We start from the raw sequence: 16,069 nt of genomic DNA, 5'->3' as shown, positions 1-16,069 counted from the left end.
CAAAAAAAAAAAAAAAATTAGTCGGGCGTGGTAGCACTCGCTTGTAGTTCTGGCTACTTGGAAGGCTGAGGCAGAAGGATCACCAGAGCCCAGCAGGTCGACGCTGGGGTGACCATGAGTGTGCCACTGCACTCCAGCCTGGGTGACAGAGTGAGACACCAACTCAAAAACAAACAAATAGCCGGGCTCGGTGGCTCAGCCTGTAATCCTGCGCCTTTGGGAAGCTGAGGTGAGTGAATTGCCTGAGCCCGCGGGTTCGAGACCTGCCTGGGCTGCGAGACTTTATCTCTACAATAAATAAAAAAATCAGCCGGGTGTGGTGGCGCATGCCTGTAATTCCGGCTACTCGGAAGGCTGAGGCGGAAGGATCGCCGGAGCCCAGCAGGCCGAGGCTGCGATGACCAGGAGCAGCCACTGCACTCCAGTCTGGGCGACAGAGTGAGACTCCAACTCAAAAACAAACAAACAAACAAACAAACAAAAAACAAACAAATACCCAAAAAACAAAACATGCATACATTTTTTGGCACCCCAGTATATATTTATCATATACATGTGTGTGTACATATGCACACACATATGCATAGATATGATGCATGTATAAATATCTAGGAGAACTGGAGCAGATTGGGTGGTTTGGTAATAAGAAGGCTTAAATGGAAAGAACACTACAAAAGCTAAAAATAAACATTTCCGCAAAGTTGCCTTTTATCTTTTATTTCTCATTTTCCTTGCACCTGTGGCATCATCCTATTAAAAATGCAAGAAACATACAAATCTGGGGAGACACATTCTTGATATCAAGATGAAAATAAGAAGGTTCTGACAGCGTATCTTTACACAAAGAATGCCAAATGGCCAAATCAACCCAAATAACGGAAGGAGACTCTAGGGAAGTTTAGAGATAAATGTAAGGTGTTACTGGGTTTCCTTAACAATTATATATGTTAATTCTTGGTGCTAGACACAAAACATTTCTGGAATAACATGTATTTGCAAAATTTGACAATGTTTAGGTAAGTATTCCTGACCAGGGAACAGAAGAGTTAAAATATACTCTTAACTTGTATTGATAGGAACATCACTGTTTTGTGCTATTAAAACAGTGATAGCTCTGTGCTATTATTTTACGTGAGTTTCTCGATAGCAAACTAAAAGAACTTTCTTTTCTTTTTTTTCTTTGAGTCTGAGTCTCACTGTCACCCAGGTTGGAGTGCAGTGACATGCTCATGGTTACCATAGCCTCATCCTGTTGGGCTCAGGTGATCCTTCTGCCTCAGCCTTCCATGTAGCTGGAACTACAGGCGTGTGCCACCCCACCCGGCTGATTTTTAAAAATTTATTGTAGAGACGTGGTCTTGCCAAGTTGCCTAGGCTGATCTTGAACCCCTGGGCTCAGGCAATCCTCTTGCCTCCACCTCCCAAAGTGCTGGGATTACAGTCATGTGCCACCATGTCCAGCTAATTTTTTTGATTTATTGTGGAGATGAGGTCTTGCCAAGTTACTCAGGCTGGTCTTGAACCCCTGAGCTCAGGCAATCCTCTTGCCTCCGCCTCCCAAAGTGCTGGGATTACAGGCTTGAGCTACCATGCCCAGCACTAAAAGTACTTTCAAACACTGCATCATTTTTATATGTCTAGGATAAAGGACACCTACTATGATTCTTCAAAATCAATAAATACATGTTTATAAGTATATGTGTATATACATGTACATATGTCAAGTGCACTTGGGAAAATATCATAAGGTCTATTCAGCTCACCGATGGAAGTGTTTGCTTTGCTTTTTTGGGGGGCTAGGAGACACAAAATGAAATTAACTGGAAGATAATCTTCCTACCCTTGTACAAGTTTACGAACACACCCGCTTATGACACTCTCCCTCGCTTGGAGCAGCACAATTTCATAGAGGTTATGGGTGCAACGGGAAGAGAGTATTGGCAATGAACCGTTCAGACAACACACCCGGAGGATCGTTTTAGATTCTGAGATGATTTAGCCAGGAGGCGAAAAGAATGATAAGGAGCTGTGATGCAGCGGAGGTCAGCGTCAGGGTCAGCCGCCGAACACCTGAGGGCGTGACTGTCATGAGGACGGTGATTCCTTGTCACTGCTGCACTATTTGCTGTGTATGGAGTCTGCATGGAATTTTCTCTTGCTGGCTTTAAAAATAGAATCATCAGTGTCTCTTGAGACAGAGAAAGTGGAGCCTGACCTGGAATCTAACCTAGATGACCTTTCAAGGTATGGTTGGCTGAAGCAAGATGACACGTGTAAGTCTTTTTCCTTTCTTGTTTTTGAGTTGGAGTCTCACTCTGTCACCCAGACCAGAGTGCAGGGGCACACTCGCGGCCACCCCAGCATCGACCTGCTTGGCTCCTACAATCCTTCCCCCTTAGCCTTCCAAGTAGCAGGAACTACAGGCACGAGCTACCACGCCCAGCTAATTTTTGATTTATTGTAGAGACGAGGTCTCGCCAAGTTGCCCAGGCTGGTCTTGAACCCGTGGACTCAGGCAATCCACTTGCCTCAGCCTCCCAAACTGCTGGGATTACAGGCTGAGCCACTGAGTCTGGCCATGTAAATCTTTTTCATAAACCAAAGTATAAGCCCACAGATTCTCCATGGAAGTTCCCTCGGGAGGTGCTGCTCTGATGAAATCGAAAATGTCTCCTCCATATGTGCAGTTTTAGGCTTTATAGCATTTAAAGTAAATGTTCTAAAAGATGAAGTTGGCATGTAAAAAGCACGGGAAGGGAGTCAGCAATGATCAGAGCAAAACAATTGTAGAAGGCATCTTAATTTTCATATGGCTTATTTGCATTTGAAACACTGAGAATTCCTATCTCACTTGTACAAACTGTACATATTAAATTACTTTGCACTTGAAAGAACATTTTCCTAAATGTTTGGAAGATGATCAAATTTTAACTGGAGGACTTGTTTTCTTCCATCAGGTGTGTGGGAGATGTGGCTTCTTGGTATGAGAGGCAACAGCTGATTCTAATAGCAGAACGAGACAAAAATGAGAAAGTACATCGAAAGCAATTCCTATTTGCACAGTCTGAGTTAAAGGTGTTAAGACAAAAAGATATTTACATGTGGTACAAAGACGTCAAAGACATCAACTTTTAGATTAAGCACCATTACCTTTCCAAAACTTGCGATCCTCTGGTACATGAAAATTAGACTCTCTTACTTACTCTAGGATTCTCATGGGTGTACTGTTATTTGTTTTAATATACTTATATATACTGTGTATCTGGTCAGTGTTCAAACGATAGATGCCCACCAGTTACTAAACAAGAATTCTAGGAGTCTACATTGTAACCATCTCAAATTATTAATAGCTACTATAGGCTATTAGCAGGCCAGTGATAGCTTAAAACTGCTTTGCATCAAGTTTGTACACTATTTAGTCTTTTTTTTTTTTTTGAGTTGGAGTCTAACTCTGTCGCCCAGGCTGGAGTGCAGTGATATGGTCACAGCCACCGCAGCCTCGACCGCTGGACTCAGGAGATCCTTCTGCCTGAGCCTTTCAAGCAGCTAGAACTACAGGCATGCACCATCACACCCGGCTAATTTTTAAAAAATTTATTGTAGAGACGAGGTCTCACCAATTTACCCAGGTTGGTCTCGAACCCGTGGGCTCAGGCAATCCTGTCACCTCAGTCTCCCAAAGTGCTGGGATTACAGGCTTGAGCCACCACACCCGGCATACACTATTTAGTCTTAGGGAAACTGTTACCTCTCAGCAATCTAGAAGCTGTGGTGAACTAGGTAGAAATTTGGACTCACAGAGTAAAACCACACTGAATGGAAATATATTTCTGTAATTTATTTATTTATTTATTTTGAGTTGGAGTCTCACTCTGTCGCTCAGACTGGAGTGCAGTGGCCGCTCCCCGCCACCACAGCCTCGACCTGCTGGGCTCCGGCGATCCTTCCGCCTCAGCCTTCCAAGTAGCCGGAATTACAGGCATGCGCTACCACGCCCGCCTGATTTTTTGATTTATTGTAGAGATGAGGTCTCGCTGCCCAGGTGGGTCTCGAACCCACGGGCTCAGGCAATCCACTCACCTCAGCCTCCCAAAGGCGTGGGATTACAGGCTGAGCCACCGAGCCTGGCTTCTGTAATTTATTTATTTACTATAAACATTTTATATTAATTTTAAACATTAAAAAATTTTACTTTATTTTTAGTAGAGACGGTTTCGCTATGTTGCCCAGGCTGGTCTTGAACTCCTGGCCTCAAATGATCCTCCCGCCTCAGCCTCCCAAAGTGCTGGGATTACAGGTATGAGCCACAGTGCCCAGCAATTTCTGTAATTTTTAGTTTATTTTCTGCTTTGGTAAAATGTCTAGGAAAGAAGTGTGTCTTCTGAAAGAAAACAGCAACTGGAAAGGCATCCCTGTCTTCCTCTTGGCCTTGTTCTCTGGGGACCTCACCTGAAGGAAGAAGCTGTCCTGGCCTGGCTCGGGATGGGTGCTACTGTGGAGTTCCCCAGGCAGAGGTGAACAGAGTGCAGTTCTCTGGGGGACAGGGGAGAGGATCTCGTCCTCGTCAGGGAGATTCTCTAGGTCATGGCGCCCTTTGTGCTTCTTCTGCAAGACCCGGTATACAGTTCCTGACCTATATCAACAGGGCTCCAGGCCTTGAGGGAAAGAGAAAACACAGCTGTCCACACGCTGCAAACTGGAGCAGAGGAGGGAGAGCATCTTCGAGTCCCTGGATGGAGACCAGGGCACTGCCAGGTCCCCACATTGGAAGCGAGTCGGGACCAGGAGGCTGGCTGGGGCAGATACTATTCACCCCCAGGCCAGGGATGGGAATCTGGCGAGCCCTTTTTAACGGGACAGTGTCCTTTCACACACAACTCGCACTGTCTTCCAGGTTGCTGCCTCTGATTTATTTGAAAAAACCCTGATCTTTTTGATATTCGAGGCTAAGCTGCTTTAGGCTTCCTTTGCAAACACTGGGCAGTAGAAGGTGAAATGGCATGGGCAATAAATATTTGGATACTCAGAGATTTTAGATACACAGAAGTAATTTCACATTTTATCTTATCAATTAGTTTGGTCTTTTTTCTCTCGATAAATTTCTACTTTAACTATTAAAGGATCGGAAAGCTGGGCACAGTGGTTCACGTCCAATAATTTGGGAGGCTGAGGCAGGAGGATCGCTTGAGCCCAGGAGTTCGAGACCAGCCTGGACAACATAGTGAGACCCCATCTCTACAAAAAAAATCAAACAATTAGCCAGGTGTATTGGTGTACGCCTGTAGTCCCAGCTACTTGGGAGGCTGAAGTGGGAGGATCACCCGAGCCCAGCAGGTGGAAGTTGTGGTGAGCCGTGATCCTGCCACTGCACTCCAGCCTGGGGAACAGGATGAGACCCTGACTCAAAAAAAAAAAAATTGTAAAAAAAAGACCACTTTTTTCATTTATAGAAGACATGGTAATAAAAAGATACATGAATACATGACAAAAAGTTAGATTGAAGACAGAAGATTAAACAAACAAAATGTAACACAGCCTCTGATAAACTAAAATTTGCCAATTTGGTTTATTAGTAAGCAATATTGATCTATTGATTTATCTACATAATATGTATTAAGTGTTTGCTATGTGTTTTAGGTGCTGAGCTTACAAAGTGAGAAAAAAAACCCGAATCAAAACAAACCTACTTCGTGGAGTTTATGTTTTCACTTCAAGGTTTTCTTAAAGTATGTGAAGGTCAATCATCTGATAAACTGCAGAGCTCACGATCGTCCTAATGGTCACCACACCGCTCTGCAATGTTGGCCTATAGGATAGAACTTGGTTCCCAGATGTCTGGGTTTCATTCCTTTGTATCTGGCAGAGCTTATTCTTGGTTTCAATGAAAAGCCCAGGAAAGACAGACTTAGGGGCCTACCATGGGGGAAAAGACAGACATGTCCAGCATCCTTTATTGCCTATCTGAAGATACAGAAGGGCACCAGGATTCCTTGAATGCTGGCATGACTCAGTCCTGCTGTGTGAGGTTGTCGTGTTAGGGGTATATGATTGGCCGGGCATGGTGGCTCATGTCTGTAATCCCCCATATGGGAGGCAGAGGTGAGAGGACTGCCTGAGCCCAGGGGCTCGAGACTAGCCTGGGCAACTTGACAAGATCTCGTCTCCACAATAAATCCAAAACCCAGTCAGACGCAGTAGCACAGGCCTATGGTTCCAGCTACTTAGAAGGCTGAGGTGGAGGGATCAGCTGAGCCCAGCAGGTTAAGGCTGCGGTGGCCGTGAGCATGCCACTGCACTCCAGCCTGGGCGACAGAGAGACTCTGACTCAAAACAAAATAAAACAAAAAAAAGCCATATGATCTTGTGTGGCGTATATCCACCCAGAGTAGCAACAGAGTTGTGTAAGAATTTCATTCAAGTGTATTTGGAATAAAATTTTGCAATAATCTGGATATTTTCATGGTTCTATGGTTTTATGATGTCCATCACCAATATTGATTAAGCTGAACAGATACGACGACACCAAGACAAAGGAAAGGTCTTGGTGTTCACCGAACCTCACTCTGAAAGGCAGAAAGACAAAAACGACAGAAGAGAATGATTTGCACCGCGCGTTCACTTTTGAGCGAGTTACCTGCTGGCGCCTCCTGTTTCTCCCCTCGCCCCGTGCTTTCCTCTTCATTTGCTCCTCTCGGAAAGTATCGAAGTAGGCACTCTCCAGGAGTTGGGCGCAGGCTGGCCTGTCATCTGGGTTCATCTTCAGACACCCCTTGGGAAGAAGAGAAATGCAAAGAGGTCAGAGGAGGGGCTTATCTGGTGACTATGCCCCAAAACTCTGAATAACATATTGGAGTAAACACAAGTCTGGAAAACCTTCCAGTCTGTGTATCATCAAGATCCAGGAACTTGTGAATCGCTAGAATTGCTTCTTTGAATGGCTGGAGGGCCAGTGTCACTGGAGGGGCTCCCACCAGTGACACCTTTTCATCACAGGTGAGAGCAGAGCCCTAGCAGGAGTCTTGGAGTGCAGCCCCTGGACCAGCAGCACCAGATTAACTGGGAACTTGTTAGAAATTCAAATTCTTGGGTCCTATTCCCCACCTGCCAAATGGAATGGAAAGCACCGAGCGTGGGTCCAGCCATCTGTTTGACAAACCCTCTGGGTGATTCTTTGTTTTCAATTTTAATTTTTTTAGAGACGGCCTCATTCTGTTGCTCAGGCTGGAGTGCATTCACATGATCATAGTTCACTGCAGACTCAGGCTCCTGGGTTCCAAGGGATCCTCCTGCCTCGGCCTGTCAAGTAGCTGGGACTACAGGTGCACCACCATGCTTGGTTAATTTGTTTTTTGTTTTTTGCAGAGGGAGGGGTCTCACTATGTCATCCAGGCTGGTCTTGAACTCCTGGCCTCAAGCAATCCTCCTGCCTCAGCCTCCCAAAGTGCTGGAATGATTCTGCTGCCCATATGCAAGTCTGAGAACCGTTAGTTTAAGGAGATAGCTGAAGAAGTATGAAATTCAGTAATGAGAAAGGACTTAATTTTAAAAAATGGTTTTTGGCTGGGCTTGGTAGCTTAGCTAGTAATCCCAGCACTTTGGGAGGCCAAGGCCAGTGAATTGCCTGAGCCTGCGGGTTTGAGACTAGCCTGGGCAACTTGGTGAGACCTCGTCTCTACAGTAAATCAAAAATTAGCTGGGCATGGTAGTACACGCCTGTAGGTCTGGCTACTTGGAAGGCTGAGGCGGAAGGATCGCGGGAGCCCAGCAGGTGGACGCTGGGGAGGCCGTGAGTATGCCACTGCACTCCAGACTGGGCGACAGAGTGAGACTCCAACTCAAAAAGAGAAAAATGTTTTTTGTAATGTGGAATATCACGCAGCCATAAAGAATAAAATTATGAACTTTGCAGCAATTTGGATAGACTTAGAGTTCTACAATACTGAGTGACCTATCACAGAAACAAAGAACTGAGTATCACGTGTTCTCACTCATACATGAACCTTGAACAACTATCGTAATACTGTAAAAAGAGATTGGCAGTAGTGGGAAACTGCAGTGGTGGGTATGGGATTGGCAGTAGTGGGAATTTGCTGAGGGGGCACACCATCAACAAGGGTACCTGCATAATGAACATTTGTATACCTAACCCTGAACTGTACCCCACCATCTTAAAAATAAAAATTTTTTTTTAAAAAGTTTTTTGCGTCTGGGTCTCACTCTGTCACGCAGGCTGGAGTGCGGTGGCACGATCATGGCTCACCACAGCCTCAGTCTCTCAGGCTCAATCGATCCTCCCACCTCAGCCTCAACCCCCCAAGTGGCTGGGACAACAGGCACGTGCCACTATACCCGCATAATTTTTAAATTTTTTTTGTAGAGCTGAGATCTCGCTATTTTGCTCAGGCACCTCGAATGCCTGGACTTGAGCAGTCCTCATTTCCTAGGCTCCCAAAGTGCTGGGATTACATGAGCCACCATGCTTGGCCGCAAAAAAATTTACAAGGAGAAATAAAATATATGTTCATTATATATTCATGGCAAAAAGGAAAAGGTGGCATTGTGTCCCTTTGTATTTGAGACCGCTAAACGCCTCTAGCTCTGCTTCATTCAGAGAGTGGGAAGGACCATGACAGAAGAAGGGTCAGTGGCAGTCCTGACACAAGGAGGATTTCTCCTGAAGCCCTGATACTCCTTAGTCAGAGAACGGGGCTTTTCCCATCAAAAAAGACAGGTTATGACCTGTAAAGAATTGGACAGGCATAGATGACCCGAGCTGACTTGTCTTATCTGAGAGAGGACTAAGGGTTCACCAATACCATAAACATTGTCTGCAGGCATTCAGGAGTCCAGACAATTGCATGGCCTAAGGTTCTCCCTGCCAGGACCGCCCCCATGGTGTCTTCCTCCTTTACCCCAGCTGACATCAGATCCCCGAGAACGCTGCATGCCCTGAGAAGTGTCACCTGCCCCTGGAAGCGGCATCTGATTAGACCTGTTCTTCAAGAAACAACCCTGCCCAGCACTGCTAGGCTCACCTCTCCCTCCTCGACTACTGCCTGCTCCAAGCAAATCACCTCTAATGAATGACCCATGCCATATCTTAACTCCAGCTGCTACGAGGACACGGTCTCCTCAGACCCTAATGCGGTCAGGGCTGTGATCAGGACAGAAAGGCCACTTTGAATACAATCTGTGCTGGTCTCTATTTCTTCATCACTTTGTTCCAGCTTCTGCCTCATCATTCTGTTAAAGTGGCTCTCATTATTAATATCTATGACCTCTGCTTCCAGAGCCTTCAGTCCCAAGTGTATTTTGAGTTCTTGCCTCAGTATTTGACACTACTGACCACACTCTCCTCCTCTTTCTTTCTTTCTTTTTTCTTTGAGTCAGGGTCTCATTCTGTCACCCAGGCTGAAGTACAGTGGCACTATCATTGCTCATCAGAGTCTCAAAATCCTGGACTCGGGTGATTCTTCTGCCTCAGACTCCCAAGTACCTGAGACTACAGGTGTGTGCCCCCACACCTGGCTAATTTCTTTATTTATTGTAGAGATGATGTCTCACTATGTTGCCCAGGTTGGTCTTGAACCCCTGGGCTTAGGCGATCTTCTCACCTCGGCCTCCCAAAATGCTGGGATTACAGGTGTGAGCTACTGCAGGTGGGGTCTTGCTATGTTGCCCAGGCTGGTCTCGAACTCCTGGGTTCAAGCGATCCTCCAGCCTCAGCCTCCCAAAGTGCTGGGATTACAGGTGTGAGCCACCACACCTGGCCCAATGCTCTTCTTGAAACTCTCTATGACTTATCTGATCTCTCATTTTTCTTCCACCAGTCTCCCAGTTTCTCCTTTTCAAACCAGCCTTTGCTAGTTTACCGTGTTCTCCATGGTGGTTGGCTACAATTCCTCGAGGTTCAGTCCTAGCTGCCCTTTTTCTCTCATCTGTCCTCAGTTTGTAGCTGATCTCATTGATGCCCATGGCATCAATGATCAGAGCTTACCTGAGATCTCCACACTGATAATTCTATCCCAGACCTCTCCTATGAACTCCGGACCTGCAGATGTAATTCCTACTGAAATATCACAGTCTCATGGGCATTGCTATGGGTTAAATTGTGTCCCCTTAAAAATATAAGTTGAAGTTCTCATCCCAGCACCTCAGAATGTGACTTTATTTGGAAAGAGGGTCTTTGCAGGTGCACTTAGTGAAGATGAGGTCATCGCGGCCTAGGGTAGACCCTGCATCCAATTATGATTGGTGCCTTTATAGGCAGAAAAAAGCCAGTGTAAAGACAGACACACACAGAGATTGCCATGTTATGATAGAGGCAGAGTTTGGCATGAACTGCCACAAGCCAGGGATGCTGGGGACCATCAGAAGCTGGGAGAGGCAGGGAGAGATCCCCACCGAGAGGCTTCAGAAGAAGCACGGGCCTGCCAACACCTTGGAAACTGACCAGGACCTCACCCTTCCACCTCCTCTCCTTCATTCCCTAGATGGAAATCCTAATTTAGTCCTATTCGTTTTCCTTTCAAATATGTCTTGAATTCAGCTGTGTTTTTATATGGGCTTTCAAACTATTGAAATCTAAGCCTGGCACAGTGGCTCACGCCTGTAATTCCAGCACTTTGGGAGGCAGAAGCGAGAGGATTGCCTGAGCCCAAAGGTTCAAGACCAGGCTGGGCCACTGGGCAAGACCTCGTCTCTACAATAAATAAAAAAATTAGCCGAGTGTGGTGGTGTGCACCTGTAGTTCCAACTACTTGGAAGGCTGAGTTGGAACGATTGCCTGACCCCAGCAGGTCGAGGCTGTGGTGGCCGTGAGTGTGCCACTGTATTCCAGCCTGGGCAACAGAGTGAGACTCAGTCTCAGGGGGAGAGAGAGAGAGAGAGAGAGAATCTAACCCGTCCCTAAATCCCTATGGATTTTATTTAAAAGAACGTTTTTAGATCTCAAGAAGAACTCGCTAGTGCTGAGCTGCTCCATGGGGGTTTGGGCTGGAAGTGTCCCGTTTGGTTAATTTTGGGAGCATTGAGGTGAAGTGGGTAGAGTTGTGGATTGTGAGTTCTCGCCTGCCTGCTTCAATAACTCTGCACATTGAGAGCTGATGAATTCTCAGAGCTGCTCCCTAGAAGTGCTCCCAGTCTGGAAAAGTTCTTGAAGATGGAAAATGAGAAATTAGAACCCCAAAGTCCATATCAGGATCCTTTTCTTAAATTCAAACTTACTTCACAGAAAGTCCTCTGATAAAATTTCTTATACTTTATTAGTCTTCCTCTTGATGGACAGATTAAACTGATATAGTGATAGAATGGTTATGACCATGGGAACAAATGAGTAAAACATAATAAAGATTGTGCTCATGATCTGGTTTTTTTTTTTTTTTTTCCTTGGAGTTGGGAGTCTCACTCCATCATCCAGGCTGGAGTGCAGTGGCACGCTCACGGCCACTGCAGCCTCAACTTGCTGGGCTCAGGCAATCCTTCTGCCTCAGCCTTCCAAGTAGCCGGAACTATAGGCACATGCTATCATGCCCAGCTAATTTTTTTGATTTATTGTAGAGACGAGGTCTTGCAAAGTTGCCCAGGCTGGTCTCAAACCTCTGGGCTCAGGCAATCCTCTTGCCTCGGCCTCCCAAAGTGCTGGGATGATAGGCTTGAGCCACCACACCCAGCCAATCTCCTTTCAAACCTAATGAAGAGAACACAACAGACCTGCCATCGAGTGGCCACTGCATGCCGCCACCATGATTCTTGGCACTGTCACTGGCCAACACTTCAGCACATGCATGGGTTATGACCCGGCCCTGTGGGATGACCACCTGATATGGCAGCCATTACTTATTTGTTGTTAAAGATGTCTCAATTGTAATTAATTTAAAAATATCCTCTTTCATCTAATATGGGGCATGAGTCTAGGGGAGAGAGAGTGGTCCATGAAATGGCACAATCCTTAATACTCTTGAGGATTCTTGGGCCTCAGGTTGAAATTTATGGGTCTAGACCAAATCGCTGAGTAGCAACTTAACTTCAGCCAGAGTCTGAGGCGGCCAACAGGGCCCTTCACCTGTTGAATTTGTCCTATGCCTTGGAATTTTTGTGTCCTGGAATTGCCTTCCCGGAAGGTTTGAAGCTGGTTGGCAGACTAGCCACAGGTGGCCTCTGGCCTTCAGCTGCAAATGCGTTGGGTTTGACACCTTCCCTCTGCCTTGGAGATTTTGCTACACTGTTGCAACCTGTCAGAACAAGGTCAGGGAATCGGGCTTCTATGGACCTGCAGGTGCTGGGGGAAGGTAGGTCAGGGCAGTGAGACAGGGGCAAGGGCCGCTGAGGTTGGGTGGAAGAGTCTGAGAGCACAGAGGGATCAGGCTCTGAGTCTCAGGCAGACTCAGGGAAGTGGTCCAGCACCCTGTATAGCACCCTGGCAGTGCCCAGCGCTAGCACAAAGGCTGTCTATAAAGTTGACTCCAGATCATGCAATGGCCCCGCTGTCTAGATCAGACAAATCCCAAACTGAGCTGTTAATCACGATCACTCAAGGGCGTGCTTAAAGACATGAATGCCAAGGTCCCATGTGTGATGCTTTTGCTGCTGTGAATTTGACGTAGCTCATGGGATCCGTGTTTTTACAAAGCTCCCAGGTCGTTCAGATGAGTAGTCACATTTGGAAACCACTGCCATAGACAGAATTTAATTGATTGTTTTTTGTTTGTTTGGATTTTTTTTGAGTTGGAATCTCACTCTGTTACCCAGGCTGGAGTGCAGTGGCATGCTCACGGCCACCGCAGCCTCGACCTGCTGGGCTCAAACGATCCTTTCACCTCAGCCTTCCAAGTAGCTGGAGCTACAGGCACACGCCACCATGCCCGGCTAATTTTTTGGTTTACTGTAGAGATGAGGTCTTACCAAGTTGTCCAGGCTGGTCTCAAACCCGTGGGCTCAGGCAATCCTCTTACCTCGACCTCCCAAAGTGCTGGGATTATAGGCGTGAACCACTGCGCCCAGCCTAAATGAGAGTTAAAGACAGATCCTCACTCCCATCCCGCAAAGGGCTTTCACTCTCCAAGTTGGAAGGTAAGGCCACATCCCCTAGTGTGGCCTCTGTTGGTCAAGCATGAATGGGAGCCTGATCACAGATAAGTTTCTTCTGCTTCTTACTAGAATCTGTCCTTTGTTTGACCATCTCTCTTAGCCTAGTGCAGGGGCCAGCCAGGTCTGGTGTCTGCATGGCTCTGACTTTGTTTCATCCTCTACCAACAATAATGATAATAGTTAGAATTATCGCTGTCTTTAAGTGTAATTGACAGTTCCTTATCATTTTCATTGACTTTGCCCCACTTTGGCATTATTTGCTCCACTGTCCACCCCTCCCAGAATTCCCAGCTTCAGTCATTGCAATTTGTAATCGATAATAGTTGTAACTGATTAAGTACCTTCATGAAATTCAAAGCCTCAGGATGAACATCAGAGAACTTTTCCTCAAGAGTTTCCTGGAAAACAAAGTTAAAAAATTCAACATCACATAACAGTAATGTATCCTTTTGATATGTTGGTAATAAGAACATTTTGGAGGAAGATTTCCTAGTATGTGAGATACTTTCTCTTAAAGATTTTTTATTTTATTTTTTTGAGCTGGAGTCTCACTCTGTCACCCAGGTTGGAGTGCAATGGCACACTCACGGCCACCACAGTCTCACCCTGCTGGGCTCAGGTGACCCATCCGCCTCAGCCTTCCAAGTAACTGGAACTACAGGCATGCGCCACCATGCCTGGCTGATTTTTTTTATTTATTGAAGAGATGAGGTCTTGCCAAGTTGCCCAGGCTGGTCTTGAGCCCGTGGGCTCCAGCAATCCTCTCATCTTGGCCTCTCAAAGTGCTGGGATTATAGGCATGAGCCACTGTGCTTGGCCTAAAGATTTTTTTAAAAACATGTTTATATATAATTTTTTGCTAAAGTGTAAAGGTATGAAAGACATGACACTAGACTTTTTTTTTAAATTTTCATGATGTCTGGCAATTAATGCTGGGCAAACGTGGGTCCCAGTGTCCCTATCTGAAATCCTACAACAGGGCTACAGCATCTGTGCCTGCCAGGTGTGGTGGCTCAAGCTTGTAATCCCAGCATTTTGGGAGGCCGAGACAAGAGGATTAGGGGTTCTAGACCAGCCTGGGCATCTTGGTGAGACCTCGTTTCTACAATATATATCAAAAAATCAGCCGGGCATGGTAGCATGCACCTGTGGTTCCAGCTACTTGGAAGGCTGAGGCAGAAGGATCGCCTGAGCCCAGTGCGTTGATGCTGGGGTGGCTGTGAGCATGCCACTGCACTCCAGCCTGGGTGGACAGAGTGATACTGTGACTCAAAAAAATTTATTAATATAGGTGCCTGATTTGCTTCTAAGGAAGCTTTGAGCATCCATGAAAATACATTGAACTACACATATAACAGCACTCTAGAAATCAACCGATTGAAAAACACAATTCAGAATAGCGGGAAGCGAAGGAATGGAGAAGCTTCAAAGATAATGGTAATATTCTACCTCTTCAACTGGGCAGCAGAGACGTGTGAGTTTGTTGAATATTATTCCTCAAATTAAACACATGTTATGTAAATATTCTTTGTAAACTTTAACCTTGTAAGTCAACCTTAATCTTGTATTATATCTGTTAAACGTTTTTAACAGATACAATAAAAAGAAAACCAGAATAGATAAAGGTATTATGTGAAATAATTGGTTTACAAAATGAACAAGTGTCTAGAGGTAGTTGGGTAGTTCGCACCCGGCATCAATCATTATCTGGCTTCTCAGGTTTTCCCCATCCCTACACTGCTGACTCTAACACAGCTTAAGTGTGGACACATGCCTCTCCTGAGTCTTTTCTTTCTGTAGGCAAACCCTAGACCATATGAGTTTTAAAGATCATAGCTTGAACTTAAGTAACACAGACAGCAAATCAACCTCTACAGAGAGTAAGAGGGATGGCCAGGCATGGTGGCTCACACCTGTAATCCCACACTTTGGGAGGCCGAGGTGAGAGGATTGCTTGAGCCCAGGAGTTCAAGACCCGCTTGGGCAACACAGTGAGACCTCATCTCTATTAAAAAAAATCAAGCAATTAGTTGGGTGTGGTGGCATGCACCTATAGTCCCAGCTACTTAGGAGTCTGAGGCAAGAGGATCGCTTGAATCCAGAAGGTCAAGGTTACCCAGGAGGCCGAGGCAGCTTGGGAAGCTGAGGTGGACTCAAGTGCTCCTCCTGCCTTGGCCTCCCAAAGTGCTGGGATTACAGGCGTGAGCCACCATGCCCAGCCAGGAAACAATGACCTCTTTAAAGAAAGCGGCAACACAAACAGTAAAATAGAGAAGTTTACCATGTCTTCTGGTTCAGGGATACTGACGCCATGGAAAAATTGGTTACTTTTAAAGATAGATTGATGTCTTGGGATTAGTTTTCCTGTAAAATACAAACCACGTAACTCATACATTTGGCAAAGAATAATGAAGTGTGTAAGTGTCTAACTTCCGAGGTGGAGGTCTGAAAGACTGCATTGTGCCTGGTTGTCCCCCTGCCCGCCACTCACTTGCCCTGGGTGGTTTGGTTGTTACTCAGCCTCCATCAAGCACCAAGGGGCGAAAGTGGCGCTTGGGGCGCTACACACATGACCTCACATGCCATCTCAACTGATGGTGTCATCTCACAACAGCAGTTGCTATTTTTTTAACTTTATTTTAAAGATGTGGGGTACAATTCAGGATTAGGAATACAAGTGGTCATCGTACAGGTAAAATTTGGGCCTCCCTTTGGTCCCCACATCAGTGACTGTTTTTAATCTCCACTGTACCAGGGAGGAAAAGGAGCCTTGGAGAGGCTTAATAATTTGTCCAAGGTCATGTGGTAACTAAGTGACAGACCCAGGATTCAAACTCAGGTCTGCCTACTGTAAATTTCCAGAAGCTTTTAAGGAAACCAACTGATGCAGCAATATACACTTCCAGTGTGGCCGGTAGTGGTGGTCTATCCCACATTTTTCTTTCTTTCTTTCTTTTTTTTTTTTTTTTTTGAGTTGGAG

At 45.8% G+C, this 16,069-nt stretch overlaps 1 protein-coding gene across 1 annotated transcript in view; it reads right to left on the bottom strand.

Moving 5' to 3' along the window:
• Positions 1-2,782: 2,782 nt before the first annotated feature.
• The window catches only part of CDKL4 (cyclin dependent kinase like 4), a 56,993-nt gene continuing 43,706 nt past the window's right edge, over positions 2,783-16,069 (bottom strand). Inside the window, exons 6-9 of the mRNA XM_008072536.1 lie at positions 15,371-15,453; positions 13,431-13,487; positions 6,635-6,769; positions 2,783-3,003 (exon numbers count right to left, since the gene is read on the bottom strand). Of these exons, the coding sequence (XP_008070727.1) occupies positions 2,902-3,003; positions 6,635-6,769; positions 13,431-13,487; positions 15,371-15,453 (377 nt within the window). The 3' untranslated portion in view covers positions 2,783-2,901. The remainder of the gene's footprint in view (positions 3,004-6,634; positions 6,770-13,430; positions 13,488-15,370; positions 15,454-16,069) is intronic.

This window comes from Carlito syrichta, unplaced genomic scaffold, assembly GCF_000164805.1.
Source record: "Carlito syrichta isolate Samal-C Ts95f unplaced genomic scaffold, Tarsius_syrichta-2.0.1 Scaffold315330, whole genome shotgun sequence".
NCBI lineage: Eukaryota > Metazoa > Chordata > Mammalia > Primates > Tarsiidae > Carlito > Carlito syrichta.
The sequence above is the reverse complement of the archived record's forward strand: the minus strand, read 5'-3'. Positions and strand labels throughout refer to the sequence as shown.